A 15526-nucleotide genomic window follows, 5' to 3' on the forward strand; every position below is an offset into this window, starting at 1 on the left:
TGATCTCCCTGGACACACAATAGGTGATGTAAAAGTAGCCATCCTGCAACCAAAAAACTTCAAAAACAGACTTCAAAGAGAAACTGCAGAGCTACAATTCATTTGCAAATTTGACACTATCAATTTAGGATTTAAACAAAGACTGTGAATGGCTAGCCAACCACAAAAGCAGTTTCTCCTCTCTTAGGGTATGTCTAGACTACAGGCCTTTTTTCAAAAAAACTTCCCCTGCGTCTAGACTACTGTTGCGTTCTTTTGAAAGTAAATCAAAAGAATGCGGCAGTATTTTCGACCACGGAAAACCTTGTTTTACGAGGAAGAATGCCTTTTTTCGAAAGTGCTCTTTCAAAAAAAGGTGCTATGTAATGCAAACTGTACTTTTTTGAAAGAGAGCATCCAGACTGCCTGGGTGCTCTTTCGAAAAAGCAGCTTGCTTTTTCGAAAGTATTGGTTGTAGTCTAGACATACCCCAAGTATCTTTTGAAAAAGTCTCTTTGAAAAGAGGCTTGGAGTCTAGCCGTAACATTTTTGAAAACTGCTGCCTCTTTCTTTCGATTTACGGCGGTTTTTTCAACAGTGGTAAAATTCATTTTGTGTGGAAGACAGTGGAAGAGGTCATTCGAAAAAAGCCGTTCTTGAACGCAAACAGGTTTTTTTTGAAAGAGAGCATCCAGATTGCCTTGGGGGCTCTCTCTTGAAAAAGCACTCTTTTGAAAGTCGTGTGGCTTGGGGGCTCTCTCTTGAAAAAGCACTCTTTTGAAAGTCATGTGGCTATCTAGATGATCTCTTTTGAAAGAGGCTTTTTCAGAAGAGCTCTTTTGAAAAAGCTTCTTTCAAAAGAGGCTTGCAGTCTAGATGTATCCTTGGTGTTCACACCTCCATATCAGCTGCTAGAAGTGGGCCACATCTTCACTGACTGAACTGACCTCGTTTTCTTTGGCCTTCCTTGTGATTGGTACTCTTTTCTTTTCATGTGCCTGCATATTTATAACTGCCTCTGGAGTTTTCACTACATGCATCTGACGAAGTGGGTCTTTGCCCATGAAAGCTCATGCTCTAATGAATCTGTTACATCTATAAGGTGCCACAGGACTTCTCATTATTTCAAAATAATGCTAGTTATTTTGAAATAATGTTGCTGTGTAGATGTACCCTTAGGGATTGCTTCAGATTTAGGACTGCTCTAAATTATTCCAACTTCTTAGGGCCCTCTAGGCCCCATTACATTGACTGAAGATTGCTGCTGTGAAGCATAGTCCAGCCACATCCCCTACCTGCCACTTGGCCACATCTGTGTCTAGGGGGAGTATTGGGCAAAGGTGAAATTACAGCTTGCTCTCCAGCCCGTGAGTTTCCCCATATCCTGAAAACCCTCAGGTTTATATTTACATTGCATTACAGTGGTGGTGCAGAGGAGCTATAAAGTGGGCCAGGATTTGCAAGCACGCTTATCAGAAGTTTGTTCTTTGCAAAGACTTATGGGTGCATCTAGTTGCAGGGTTTGGGTTGTTTTTTTTTTTTTTTTTTTAAAACAGCTGTGTTTCCAAAAAAACTTTATTTACATCCACACTGCTATTGCATTCTTTCGAAAGAAAATGGAAATAATGCAGAGGTTTTTCCAACATTGTAAACCTCTTTCTATGAGGAAGAAGCCTATTTCTGAAAAAGCTCTTTCCAAAAAAGGCATTTGTGGATGGGGAAGAGGGATTTTTTTCGAAAGGAAAGGAAAAGCACAGGTGTCCTGGTGGCCACTCCATCCATAGTAATCACAGCTAAAATGTGAGATACCATCCATTCAGTGTGGACACTATCTTTTGAAAAAGCAGATTGCTTTTTTGATGCACTTTTGCATTGTGGACGCTCTCTTTCGGAAGAAGTTTTTTGGAAGATCTCTTCTGGAAAAGCTTCTTCCGAAAGAAGCCTGCAGTCTAGACCTACCCTACATGAGGGTAGTTGGATCTTTAGAGGAGCTACCTTATCTTTATCAATATCCCACACTTATAATTTAAAAATGAAAGCCCAGAATACCAGGCTCTGTATCTACTACCCAAGGAATTAAATTGATGTTGATGGCTTCCAACAAGCTCACACTGACATTTCCTTTTCAGCTGCTTGCAATATATTAACTCATCCCATTATTTCACAGTTGAGGAAACCTGATAATATGAGCCTCAGAATGTGAATTCAGAGAGCTCCTGAATCTTTGTATCAAAAAAATGAGACTCATCTCAGGGTTGTTTTGTGTTTCTTTGTTTTTGACAAGGAGGAAGCCTTGAAGAATGGGATTCAGTAGCACCAACACTGGGACCAAATGACAAGATTTATTGAGGAGATTTTGGTGTTTCCCTCTTCAACTAGGGCTAATATAAAGTGTATTCTGTTATTAATGGTGACCATACAGTTCCTTGACAGTATATTTTTAGTAAAAGAAGGGCTTATTCCTACATTCCTTGCATACCAAACTCATTGACTTCAATGGGGCTTCTGGATGTGTAGAGAATGTATATATCTTGAATCTCTAGGGTATAGTGAACTATATATTAATTATCAGAGGAGTAGCCGTGTTAGTCTGAATCTGCAAAAGCGGCGAGGAGTCCTGTGGCACCTTATAGACTTACTGAAGTGTAGTAAGCTTTCATGAGCAAAGACCCACTTCGTCAGATGCATGTAGTGGAAATTTCCAGAGGCAGGTATAAATATGCAGGCCAGAATCAGGCAGGAGATGATGAGGTGGATCCAATCAAGGAGGATGAGGCCCACTTCTAGTAGCTGATCTGGATGTGTGAATTCCAAGAGAGGAGAAGCTGCTTTTATAGGGTATGTCTACACTACCACCCTAGTTCGAACTAGGGTGATAATGTAGGCAACTGGAGTTGCAAATGAAGCCCAGGATTTGAATTTCCCAGGCTTCATTTGCATAAAGCCGGGCGCCGCCATTTTTAAATGTCCGCTAGTGCGGACTCCGTGCCGCACAGCTACAAATAGGAGAGTGACAGGAAGACGTCCTACTCATTATCCAGTGATGGCAGAGATTCCTTGTTTACAACTCCAGACTGAAAAGACAAATTGAGCAAGGAAAAGAGCATGGGATCAAGGGCTTCTTGCCAAAATATAGGCACTCATTCCAATGTGTGCTTGATTCTCAAGGAGCAAGCTACACATGGATTGGTTTAGCTTTGTTAAACAGTTGCTGTTCTATTGCCTGTCTTTAGCTGAGAAAGGGATGAACTGTGAGGCGGAGCAAAAATGGATGTTTCTCAATGTACCTAGAAGAGCTTTTGTGGGGAGAAGAGCACAGTGATGCCAGTCTACTCCTGTGTTTAATCTTGTTTTACTTTCATTCCTCTCAGCCACAGCCTGAAATTGTGTATATGGTCTCACTAGCCCTCCATACAGTGATATTAGCCATGCTTTTATTTAATTACTTTAGTTTTGCAACATCACACCATAATTCACTGCTCTTACTGGTGACCTTTCTGCTACAGATTTCACACGTATTGCCTGTGTTGGCTCTTAACATCAAGAACTTACTGTGCTATTTTTAGGGACAGCATTTGTAATAATTTAAAAAAACAGCTTCCGTATGATGAACATTCGAAGTGAAATAGTGGTTCTTACAGAGAAATAATGAAAAACATGTCAGAGAACCAATTTAGCATAAATAATAAACTGGGGGAAAGTGATATATTGTACAGCTTAAGCAAATAAATAATTTACAGAAAAAATTACTAGCCGTGGCAACATTATTATGCCAGATGATGCATCACAGAAGTTAATAGAGCACATGCTTCTTACTTGTGAAGTTATGAGCTCAGTTATTCTTGTTCTTGTTCAGGGTTGTCTCAACACTTCTTGTATAAGCCAAGCAATTGTTAACCACAACTGCATATTGAATGAAAGACTATTTTCTTTTAATTTGTTTTAAAATCCTGTAAGGTTAAAGCCTTCAGTGGACACATGAGGATATAACATATATAGCTGCAATGCAAGATGCCAAGTAAAAATTTCAAAGTGCCTTAGTCCCATTGAAAGTCAATGAACTTAGGCTTCTAAGGGATTGTCTACTCTTAGGCTACATCTAGACTGCAAGCCTCTTTCGAAAAAGAGTGTCTAGGCTACAACCAGTTCTTTTGAAAAAGCAAGCTGCTTTTTTGAAAGAGAGCACCCAGGCAGTCTGGATGCTCTCTTTCGAAAAAGGACAGTTTGCAGTACATAGCGCCTTTTTTCAAAAAAGCACTTTTGAAAAAAGGCGTTCTTCCTCGTAAAATGAGGTTTTCCGTGGTCGAAAAAACTGCCGCGTTCTTTTACTTTACTTTCGAAAGAACACGGCAGCAGTCTAGATGCAGGGGCAGTTTTTTTAAAAAAAAGCCACTTTAAAAAACAAACAAACTGTAGTCTAGACACACCCTTAATGCTGTAGTGGTGTAGTTGCAAAGCTGTGCTACTGTAATGACTCAGTGAAGACACTACCTACACCAGAGGTGGGCAATAATTTTTGGTGGGGGGGGGGGGCACTCCAAGATTTTGGAAAGTGGCCAAGGGCCATACTTTTCTGTGGAGGGGGTACAGGTCTAGGATGAAGTTTGGGTGCAGTAAGGAACTGGGGTTCAGGAGACCAGTGTGAGGTCTGCAAGGGAGTTTGGGAGAGGGTTGTGACCTCGGTCAGGGAAGTAGGGGTGTAGGGTCAGAGAGGGGGCATGGGTACAGGAGAGAATTCTGGGTGCAGGAGAGGGGGTGCGAAGTCTGGGAGGGAGTGTCGGTGCAGGAGAGGATTCTCGCCTGGTAGAGGGGTGTAGGAGGGGCTACAGGGTCTGGGAGGGGGTTGTGACCAGGGGAAGGGGGGGTGCAGAGGGTTTGGATGGTGACCTGGGGGAGGGAGTCAGGGTGCAAGAGGGGCTGGGGTGCCAGAGGCAGACTCTGGCTGGGAGGTGCTTACCTAAACCTGCAGCACCCCCAAGGTAGTTTGGACTCTCTTCCTGCTGCAGCCCCAGATCACTGATGGCAGCTCCCTCCACATAGCTCTCAGCTCATGAAGGGGGGTAAAGCTTCTTGCTCTCCCATTCCACAGGCCAATCTCTCAACTCGCATTGGTTGGTTGTTCCCAGCCAATAAGAGCTGAAAGATTGGCTGGGGTTAGTTCCTATTGGCCGGTTGTTTCTGACCAATAGGAGCTGAGGATTGGGCCAGGGTTGAGGAGGTTGCACGAAGCCTCCCCCTCCCTACAGAGCATAGAGACACATGGATTGCGCTTTCAACCACAGTAGCTGTGTGCCTGAGGGTCCCGGTAGAGTTGTCCATGGGCTGGATCCAGTGGCTTGGCGGGCCAGACCCGGCCCCCAGGCTGCATTTTGCTCAGTCCTGACCTACACCCACAGAAGAGATTATCCCCTCAGTACAGGCACTCCAGCTCCCTAAGAGGAGATAGCTGAGTTAACAGAATTCTCTCAGTGACTTAATGCTATCTATACTAGAAGTTAGGTTAGTTTAACTGTGTTGCTCAGGGTTGTGGATTTCTTGGTACATACCATGCCTAATTCACTAAGGTGTTTCTGAAAATTTTATCCTGTATCTGGATTACTGCCAGTGTGCCTCAACCCTTCTTGAGAGGAAGCACCACTGACCATATGAAGGTAGGTCAGTGCCCGCTCATAGGGTATGTCTACACTACAAAGTTAATTCGAACTAACACACGTTAGTTCGAATTAACTTTGATAGGCGCTACACATACAAACTGCTAGTTTGAACTGAATTCGAACTAGCGGAGCGCTTAATTCGAACCAGGAAAACCTCATTCTACGAGGACTAACACCTAGTTCGAATTAAGTAGTTCGAATTAAGGGCTGTGTAGCCACTTAATTCGAACTAGTGGGAGGCTAGCCCTCCCCAGCTTGCCCTGGTGGCCACTCTGGGCACCACCAGGGAAACTCGTCTGCCCCCCTCCCGGCCCCGCAGCCCTTAAAAGAGCACGGGCTGGCTACGGTGCCCGTGCCAGGTGCAAGCCTGCCAGCACCCAGCCAGCAGACCCTGCACCTTGCACAGGATAAGCCAGCCACCCGCTGTCACCCAGCCCTCCCCCTCTTCCCGGGACCAGGCTGGCGGCTCCCAGGAGCCTGCCCGGGGCCGCAAGAGGCGGGCACCCGCCTGGTCTAGTGCGGACATCGTGGACCTCATCCAGGTTTGGGGGGAAGCCTCCAACGTTCACGACCTCTGCACTAGGCACAGGAAAGTGGCCGTCTAGGGCAGGATAGCTGCCATCCTGGCCACCAAAAGCCACATGTGAACCCAGGAGCAGGTTTGCATGAAAATCAAGGTGGTCGAGTGAGACCCCAACCCTGAGCCCTGATCTTAGAACATAAAAACATAAGAATGGCTGTACTGGGCCAGAACAAAGTCCATCTAGCCCAGTAGCCTGTCTGCCGACAGCGGCCAACACTAGGTACGCTGGAGGGGATGGACCAAAGACAACGACCAAGCCATTTGTCTCGTGCCATCCATCTCCAGCCTTCCACAAACAGAGGCCAGGGACACCATTCCTTCCCCCTGGCTAATACCACTCCATGGACCGAACCTCCATGACTTTATCTAACTTCTCTTTAAACTCTGTCATAGTTCTAGCCTTCACAGCCTACTGCAGCAAGGAATTCCACAGGTTGACTATTTGCTTTGTGAAGAAGAACTTTCTGTTATTTGTTTGAAGCCTGCTACCCATTCATTTCATTTGGTGTCCTCTAGTCCTTATATTATGGGAACTAATGAAGAACTTTTCTTTATGCACCCTCTCCACACCACTCATGCTTTTATAGACCTCTATCATATCCCCCCTCAGTCTCCTCTTTTCTAAGCTGAAAAGTCCCAGTCTCTTTAGCCTCTCTTCATATGGGACCTGTTCCAAACCCCTGATCATTTTAGTTGCCCTCCCCTCTCTTTTCCCCTCTCCCAACTCCTTTTCCCAGTCTCCCCCAGTTTTGTTAAATAAAGAGCATTTCTATTTTTGACCACACATGTCCTTTATTTTGTACATCAGGAAGCGGGGCTAGGGATGTGTGAATGGAAGGAGGTGAGGGAGGAATGGGGTACGAGCCCCCGATGAAGAGGACTGGGGTGGCTCTGCGGGCTCCTCGGGGTGGAAACTCTCCTGCAGCCCCCCGATTGACCCCCCGGATGGCAGCCTGCGGCAAGTGCAGCCGGGCAGGTGTACTCTTTCTATTCTGTCTAATACCAAACACAGCAAAGTTGTGATCCATAGCTACGGCTGCTACGTGCTATCACCATAAATCTAACATGCAAGAAAAGAATTAGTTTTATTTTTGTAACTTCTTTTGTTCAGTGGCTTCATGCTGGAAATTAGTTTTTAAAAGATTGCTAATGTTAGTATAAAAAGCTGATACTAACTATGGATAAAGGGGCTTCATAAATGCAGTATTAACGTAACTTCCAATAAAAACACCAGGGCTATGTCTACACTGGCCCCTTTTTCGGAAGGGGCATGCTAATTTTGAAAGTGGGAATAGGGAAATCCGCGGGGGATTTAAATATCCCCCGCGGATTTAAATAAACAGGTCCGCCGCTTTTTTTCCGGCTTGGGGAAAAGCCGGAAAAAAAGCGTCTAGACTGGCCCGATCCTCCGGAATAAAGCCCTATTCTGGAGGATCTCTTATTCCTACTTTGAAGTAGGAATAAGAGAAGTAGGAATAAGAGATCCTCCGGAATAGGGCTTTATTCCGGAGGATCGGGCCAGTCTAGACGCTTTTTTTCCGGCTTTTCCCCAAGCCGGAAAAAAAGCGGCGGACATGTTTATTTAAATCTGCGGGGGATATTTAAATCCCCCGCGGATTTCCCTATTCCCACTTTCAAAATTAGAATGCCCCTTCCGAAAAAGGGGCCAGTGTAGACGTAGCCCAGTTCATGGAGTAGCTGGAGTAGTATAACAATTCTGCAATTTTTGCCATCCAGAATTTGAAAAGTAAACCATGCAGTTATCAGCTATGAGCGGAAAGTCTGGTTGTATGATAAATAGCAATAGTTTCTATCAGACTGTTATGAACAATGAAGCTTTTAGGTGGTCTATAGGTTACTTACTCAAAATTCTATCTCACCAACCCTCCACCATAGACTCAATGTATGTAGAGAGTGAGGGTGAGTGTGTAGCTGTGGGAGGATGCTTTCCTGTATGGATAGACAGATGTGCTAGTCCTCCTCCAGCTACCATGCTAAAAATAGTGCTGTAGCTGCAGGGTGGCACAGGCAAGCCAATTGAGTACAATTCAACCTAACCTACAGGGTATGTGCTCCATCCGTGGACACTCACTGCTGTTTTTGGCATTATAGTCTATGCAGAGGTAGTACATCTCTAGGGCTGAACTGCAGGAAACACCTTCCCAACTTCTGTGTGACATACCCTGAGCAGGTGAGGGGGGAGCAGAGACACTGCAAAAGAATTCTGTGGAGGGATTACACTTACCGGGTGATGCTTCTCAGTTACGGTTAACCAGCAGGGGTTGAAGTAGTCTCTGCCTGTGGCAGGCCTGGCCTGGCCAGAACAGCACACTGTGGATGGCGGGGGGGCACTCCAGCTCCAGCCCCAGCCCCAGCCCCACCCCTCCTTGCCAACACTGGTTTAAGTTGTTAATCAATTAACATAACTTTTAAACAAACCCCAAACAAAATCATAACAAAAATATTGTGTTAAAAATGGTGTGGGAGTTTCATTGAATTAAGTCACTTAGAATCATAGATCTGGAAGAGCCCTCAGGAGGTCATCATGTCCAGCCCCCTACCCAAGGCAGGATCAATCTATTTCTATTTCTTTTAATAAGATTGGTTGTATTTGAAACAGAAGCTTTTTGTTAAGAATTGTGCAGGGGGCATTGTAGTACTAAGAAGGAACCATCTTGTTGTAAGATACATGCTGGCTCTTACTGACACTTTCTGACCTCAAGTTTCCCTGTAGTGTGCCATGTAGCCAGCTAAAGTCAGACTGGGGAGAATATTGCTAGCTACGGTATAATAAAAAAATACAAGTGGAAGGCGAATTTCTGTCTTTGGAGCTGCAGTTAAGGAGGTCAGAAGTAGCAGTGGTGAAATTCATCATGGAGGTTAGCAAGAGAACTAATAACCATAGCCCAGAAATAGGGTTGCCAGGTGTTCAGTTTTGAACCGGACAGTCCAGTATTTGAGCTTTCTGTTCGGGAAACAAATTGAGAAAATATAAATGTCCGTTATTTTCTAAATAAGATGCAATGTAGATTGTGATGTAATGTCAGGTGTGTCCACTATTTTCATTGAAACCATCTGGCAACCCTAACCAGAAAGCAGTGCAAGATAAACATGTTGTAGGTCAGTGATTGGTTACAAAATAGATGAGCTTCTTCTGATGGACACTCCAGCATGTGATCAGACCCAGGCAAGATTGTGTGTGGCTATTGGACCACCTTGCCTCAGTAACACAGCTGGATATTGTCCATCTAGTTTATGGTGCTTTTAAGAGACCTATCACCACAGTAGCTAAATGCCAACATGACAAGCTGCTAATAATAACTGCAATGGCTACAAATACCGGTTCCTTTTACAGGGCATAGGCAAGTTCAAGTAGATAAGGCCTGTGTTAACATCCATAGCAAATTGCTGCAGACTAATGTAGGTCCCCTTCCCATAGGAAACACAGAATCATAGAACACTAGAACAGGAAGGAATCTGGTGAGGTCATTGAGTCCAGTCCCCTGCCCTCATGGCAGAACCAAGCACCATCCAGATCATCCCTGATAGATGTCATATGAGACAATGAACTGATGTACCTAACTGACTGATATCTGAGCAGAGAGATGTGTCTAAATTAATAGCTCATCGGGTAGTATAAATGTATTGTTTCACTTCCAGGTCTTTGCTTCCCATGGCCATTTCAGCAACTTCAGAAGTAGTAACCTTTTATATTTCTAAGAGTGAGGATTGAATATAAGATTTAAGGACAAATTCTGTCTTCAAAGACATAGATCAGTGCACATTGACTACTCCGAAGTGGTTTATTTATTGTTAGGGACTACTTTAAAGTCCTCTGTTATTATCTGAGTACTTTCAGGCAAACAAAGGGAGGCAGATGTTGCCATTAGAAATTTATGCTCATGTCCAATTGAATTCAATAACCAATGAATTTTTTACTAGCATCATTATTTTTCTCTTATTCTCACAGTGAAATGAAGTGGTCACTCTAGGTATGTCTACACTAGCCCCCTGGTTCGAACTAGGGTGGCTAATGTAGGCATTCGAACTTGCAAATGAAGCCCGGGATTTAAATATCCCAGGCTTCATTTGCATGTTCCTGGGCAGGTACCATTTTTAAATCCCCTTAGTTCGAACTGACTGCCCACCGCTACACGTGGCAGTCAGAAGTTAATCCGAACTAAGTCCTTAGTTCAGATTAACTGTTACACCTCATTGCAGGAGGAGTAACAGTTAATCTGAACTAGGGACTTATTTATTTAAATCCCAGGCTTCATTTGCAAGTTTGAATGCCTACATTAGCCACCCTAGTTCGAACTAGGGGGCTAGTGTAGACATACCCTCAGTGTTTGAAAAACAGTCAAGTGCTTTGTGAGAATTTTGAAAACCATTTTTATCTTCAGAGCTATCCAGTAGCTCAAGAGTCTTGTTCCTAACTTTTTGATGGCTGAATGCTGTTTGAATTACAAAATAGCAAGAGATTAATGAATCTTCTCAGGAAATACTCTTTCGGCAATGTTAGAGATGAAAAACAGAAAAGCAAGAACAGTGTTTGGTTACTTGGGATAAAGTTGTATGGAAAAGGAACTTTATGGTATCTACAAGTCTGTGCATGTACATCTGTCTATTACCCCAAATTTAATCCTTTTATTTATTACTTCTTTATTGGACTACTTTTTAACTCTCAAGAGATGCTTTGAGTAGATCATATTTTGTCAGCCATATGTTTGAAAGTATAATGCATGAATATAACATTTTGAAACCTTCAGAGGCAGTGTGACAGGGTGAAGCAACCCCGTCACCAGCGACAGCCCGGGGTGCTGGTTGTGGGTGGGGAAGCCGCTGGGTGGGCCGCGGCAACGCCGGGGCGCCAGCAGCTGAGTGACGCAGGGGCAGAGACGCGAGCGGGTGACGGGGCAGCCGGACAGCTGGAGGGTGGGAGTAGCGGCGGACAGCGGCGCACGCTGATGACGTCAACTGATGTCACCAGCATGACAGGAGCAAGCAGGGTGGGGCACCCGGAAGCAGAGGGGGAAGGGCAGCATGCAGGAGATAAAGACATGGCCGGGGAAGGTGAGAGGGAGGAAGGAGAGACCGAGGAGAGAAGCAAGGTAACGGAGTCAACGGGGAAAGAGAGGGAAGGGCTAGAGGAAACCCCGGACGGAGCTGGGGAGAGAGAGGAGAACGGCTAAGACCGTTGGCGAGGTTGAGAGAGCCCAGGGAGGGTCATGGAGCCCATGAGCAGGTGAGTTTAGGGGCAAGCCCCCACCTGCTTCCATCAGGAGCCGAGCTCCTGGTGTCAGGGTCCTGGGCTGGGGTCTGGGAGTGAGGGAGGGCCCAGACCCCCACCCCGCAAGCAGGGAGGCGTGGCCGTGTAACGAGTGACGTCGGAGCACTACAGATAAAGGCGCATGGGACAAACTGATTCCCTTGAGACAGGGGCCCATTTGATAGGCAGCGTAGCCAAATTGGAGAAATCCAGATTAGCACAACCTTTTTCTTTAAATGTTAGGACGGAGAAGGAAGAGAGGAGTCAATCTTCATGTATAACTTCAAAAATGTCAACTTCTTGCAGTGTGAATTGTTCATATTTGCTTTTCGCCTTTTGAAGACTAACCCTTGGTATTCTCAGTGGAATTTTCTGTCTTGAATGTGTTGATTAAGGTATCTGCACAAAGATTAGAAGAATGTGATACTTCTGTAGGTCAGGGTGTTAGTTTTCTAACTGATAAAAATAACTCAAAATATTTGCAGTGTTTCCCAACTTGGAGGCAGACCTCCATTGCTGAAATTCGTATTAGTCTGTTTAGGGGAGGAGAGATGTGGAAGAGAAGAGGACCTAAAGGCATGGAGGATACATAATGCCCTGTCTCTAAAGTGGAGAATCAAGGGAATGAGACACACAGTACTCAATCTCTTCACAAGGTTTTAAGTAATGTGGCTAGTAGTGAAGCCAGTTTCTTACTGATTGAAGGGGGACATGATAGCAGTTTTCAGGTATCTAAAAGAGTGTCATAAGGAGGAGGGAGAAAACTTGTTCATCTTGGACTCTGAGGATAGAACAAGAAGCAATGGGCTTAAACTACAGCAAGGGAGGTTTAGGTTGGACATTAGGAAAAAGTTCCTGTCAGCATGGTCAAACGCTGGAATAAATTGCCCAGGGAGGTTGTGGAATCTCCATCCCTAGAGATATTTAAGAGTAGGTTAGATAAATGTCTATCAGGGATGGTCTAGTCAGTACTTGGTCCTGTCATGAGAACAGGGGACTGAACTCGATGACCTCTTGAGGTCCCTTCCAGTCCAAGTATTCTATGATTTTGTGATTACCACCTGAATACTGTTTTCCTGCATGTTTGTGAATGAGCTGTTTAATTTAGTCTAGTTCCAGTGCACATGAAGATGTCCATGTCACAAAAATCCACCCTTCAAGTAATTGATAATATTTTTCTGCAGCAGAGGTAGAAGTCTAGAAATCGAAGTACTCTCTCAGAATTAGAGATGATTCTTCTGGTCAAGGTTGAGGTACATCAACAAGACACTATGGGAGAAACTTGGCTTGATATTGCTGTTTCTGTGCGTAACCTTTTGGTACATATAAGACTATAGCCTACAGAGCTGTATCTGACACCTTTCACTTACATCATGCCAATTTATGCCCTTAATGTTCTGCTCAGCAATGATCCGAGTGAAGGATTTGGCCCTTAAAATTCGTCTTTTCAGGTTGCTATTGGGATTTTTAAAAGCAGATGCCTGTTTACATTACTTTTCTTAGATGTCTTCCTATGTCTTTCATGATTTTTCATTCCTGCCTTTTTTGCTGTCATAACCCTGAAGCTCTGCTGTCTTAGTTCTGCACATTTAAATGTAATGGACATTCCATGTATACAAAGCTATCACATTTTGCCTGTTTGGCTGGGAGAGTCTTAAAAACGTTTGTGTTGATATCTGTGGCTAAGGAAACTCCAAGGACTATTGAAATAACTTTGCCACGTGAATAAGAAAATAGCATATCTCTAGGAAACCCTCCTGTTCATAGACACTTGATAAACTGTCACAAATTCTGGTCGCGATCTTATCTTTCAGTTGCTAGTTAAGACTGATTCACCATCAGTTCCCATTGGCTTGAGAAAAGAATTCTGTGGGCTGAGTTATCTTCATAATTTTATAATTAATCCGATTATAATTAATCCGATTATTTGTATGAGTAGAAACTAGTGAGGATCAGTGAGTTGTGGTCAAGAAACAACCTTTGGCTATGATCCTTGGACTGAAAGTTAAAAATTAACTTGCCTATCTCAATTTAGTAGGATCTTCAGGTGACACATTTGCCATTAAGATGAATTTGTTGACCTTTCCTAATGAAATGTCATTGCAAAGTCATATTTGATTATGGGATCTGTATTCTGTTTTGATATCACCTTGATCAGGTCTGTTAGAGCGGTTTTCTCGTTTGACTGGGGCTTAGCATGTCTTTCATCCTTGAAGTGAAATGGAGCTGATCTCAGCACTCAAACGGTAACAAGCTACTGTGACAGATTAAGAAACACTATATATTTACAGAGATTGGATGCTAATGCAAGTAACCAGCCCTTCATTAGTCTCTAGTCAGAGTTATCAGAGAAAAAAACAAGGGCTTCCCATAGAGAGCTAACAATTTAATCTTCTCAATTTATGTTAAAAAAAAAAATAAAAGAATTGGCTTCCTGATACAAGGCAAGAGTTATGATCCCGGGTGGTAGGGAGTGTCATTTTACATAAGCTATTTCTCTTTGTACATTTCTATCTTGCTGCCTGCAGTTGTCTTTGGGTCTGTGGGTGATTGTGTAGGAGTCGAGCTGGTCATTGTACCATCTCTGGAGGCAGAGCTGATGAATCTATTGCACAACAGAGACATCAGAAGACTCCATTCAAATTTTCTGGAAAGATACTTTCTGACTTGCATTTATGAAGAGCTATAGTTTGTGAATGCAACTATATTAAACTGAGATTTGCTGTTTAGCTGGGTACATGTTAAAGTCTCTAGGGAGGCTGTTCATAAAGGGTACGTCTACACTTGCTCCCTAGTTTGAGCTAGGGATGCAAATGTAGGTGACCGAAATTGCAAATGAAGTGGGGATTTAAATATCCCGTGCTTCATTAGCATGATCTCGCCGACGCGTTACACTGCTCAACAGCTGATTCGAACCAGGAAGTGCGCGCCCCTTGGTTTGAACTAACATTACTCCTCAAAAAATCATTAAACTGTATGCACTTCTAGAAAAATAGCAACCTTTTTCGGTATCCCTTTCCTTTGTCAATCAATAGTTAACTATGACAAATGAAGGGCTGGTGAGGTACTCCTTCATTCTTACTGAGCTTAATAGAATAGGAAAATATTTAAGCAGGGTTGTCAGGTAAGAATTTTAGCTTTGTATGGTCCCTGAGAATATACATGTATCACTGAGTGGATTCACCAAATGGTCTATTGCAAATAGTCTTATAAATTCTGCTAGAAAGACTGTATGGGCAGTTAGATTGGGTGGGGGGAGGGAGAATGCTGTGTCATTAATTATGATACAGTTCTGTTTAGATGCAATATTATATGGTGACAAAAATATTACTTAGTGAATGTTCTGGGATGGAAAGGTTGGGTGGCTGAAGAAAGTTGAAGGCTGCAGTAAATGGAAATCATATGTTCTATATGGGGTTTTGTTTTCTGAGCAAAGAAAGCTGCGTTACGAAAGCTCCTGCTCTGGAAATGTCTAGTTGCTGTTTTGAATTAAAGATTTAAATATCTTTCTCTTTATTTTATAGAGGCCCCACCAAAGCTGGAAGAAAATCCTGCAGAAGCTTTCACTGACTCATCTCTCTTTGCACACTGGGGCCAGGACCTCAGTCCTGAAAACAGGCGCATTGCCCTTAAACAATTCCAGTATTATGGCTACAATGCTTACTTGAGTGACCGCCTACCATTGGATAGGCAACTACCTGACCTTAGGCCTAATGGGTAAGTGCTTTAAATTGTACCTGAAATGTCTTAGGAGATTTCCTAACTCTTACAGCAAGCTCATACTTTTTAAATAGAAATATTATGAAACATTTGCCAATGCCTGGGTTACCCAGGATGTACTGAAGGAGAGGTTTTATTAAACATATGCTGAGTTTTTCAAAAGTGCCCAAGAAAATTAGACACAAATTTCCACTGTCAGTCAGTCCAGAATCTAGAAATTACAAATGTTTACCTGAGATCTGTTACAGTGGCAACATAAAAGATGTCAAGCCCAGTGCAATTGTAGTTTTAATTCATTAAGTATCTTTATAAACAATCTGT

The 15526-nt window shown here is 43.5% G+C and overlaps 1 protein-coding gene across 5 annotated transcripts in view; it reads left to right on the forward strand.

The window, feature by feature from the left end:
• The window catches only part of GALNT18 (polypeptide N-acetylgalactosaminyltransferase 18), a 699281-nt gene that overhangs the window by 293570 nt on the left and 390185 nt on the right, over positions 1-15526 (forward strand). For all 5 annotated transcript variants that reach the window (XR_012903608.2, XR_012903609.2, XM_075927908.2 and 2 more), the window contains one exon: positions 15010-15202. Coding sequence is in view for 3 of the 5 variants with exons in the window: in XM_075927908.2 (XP_075784023.1) it covers positions 15010-15202 (193 nt within the window). In the remaining 2 variants the exon portion in view is untranslated. The remainder of the gene's footprint in view (positions 1-15009; positions 15203-15526) is intronic.

This window comes from Pelodiscus sinensis, chromosome 5, assembly GCF_052426305.1.
Source record: "Pelodiscus sinensis isolate ZL-2025 chromosome 5, ASM5242630v1, whole genome shotgun sequence".
Taxonomy (NCBI): domain Eukaryota; kingdom Metazoa; phylum Chordata; order Testudines; family Trionychidae; genus Pelodiscus; species Pelodiscus sinensis.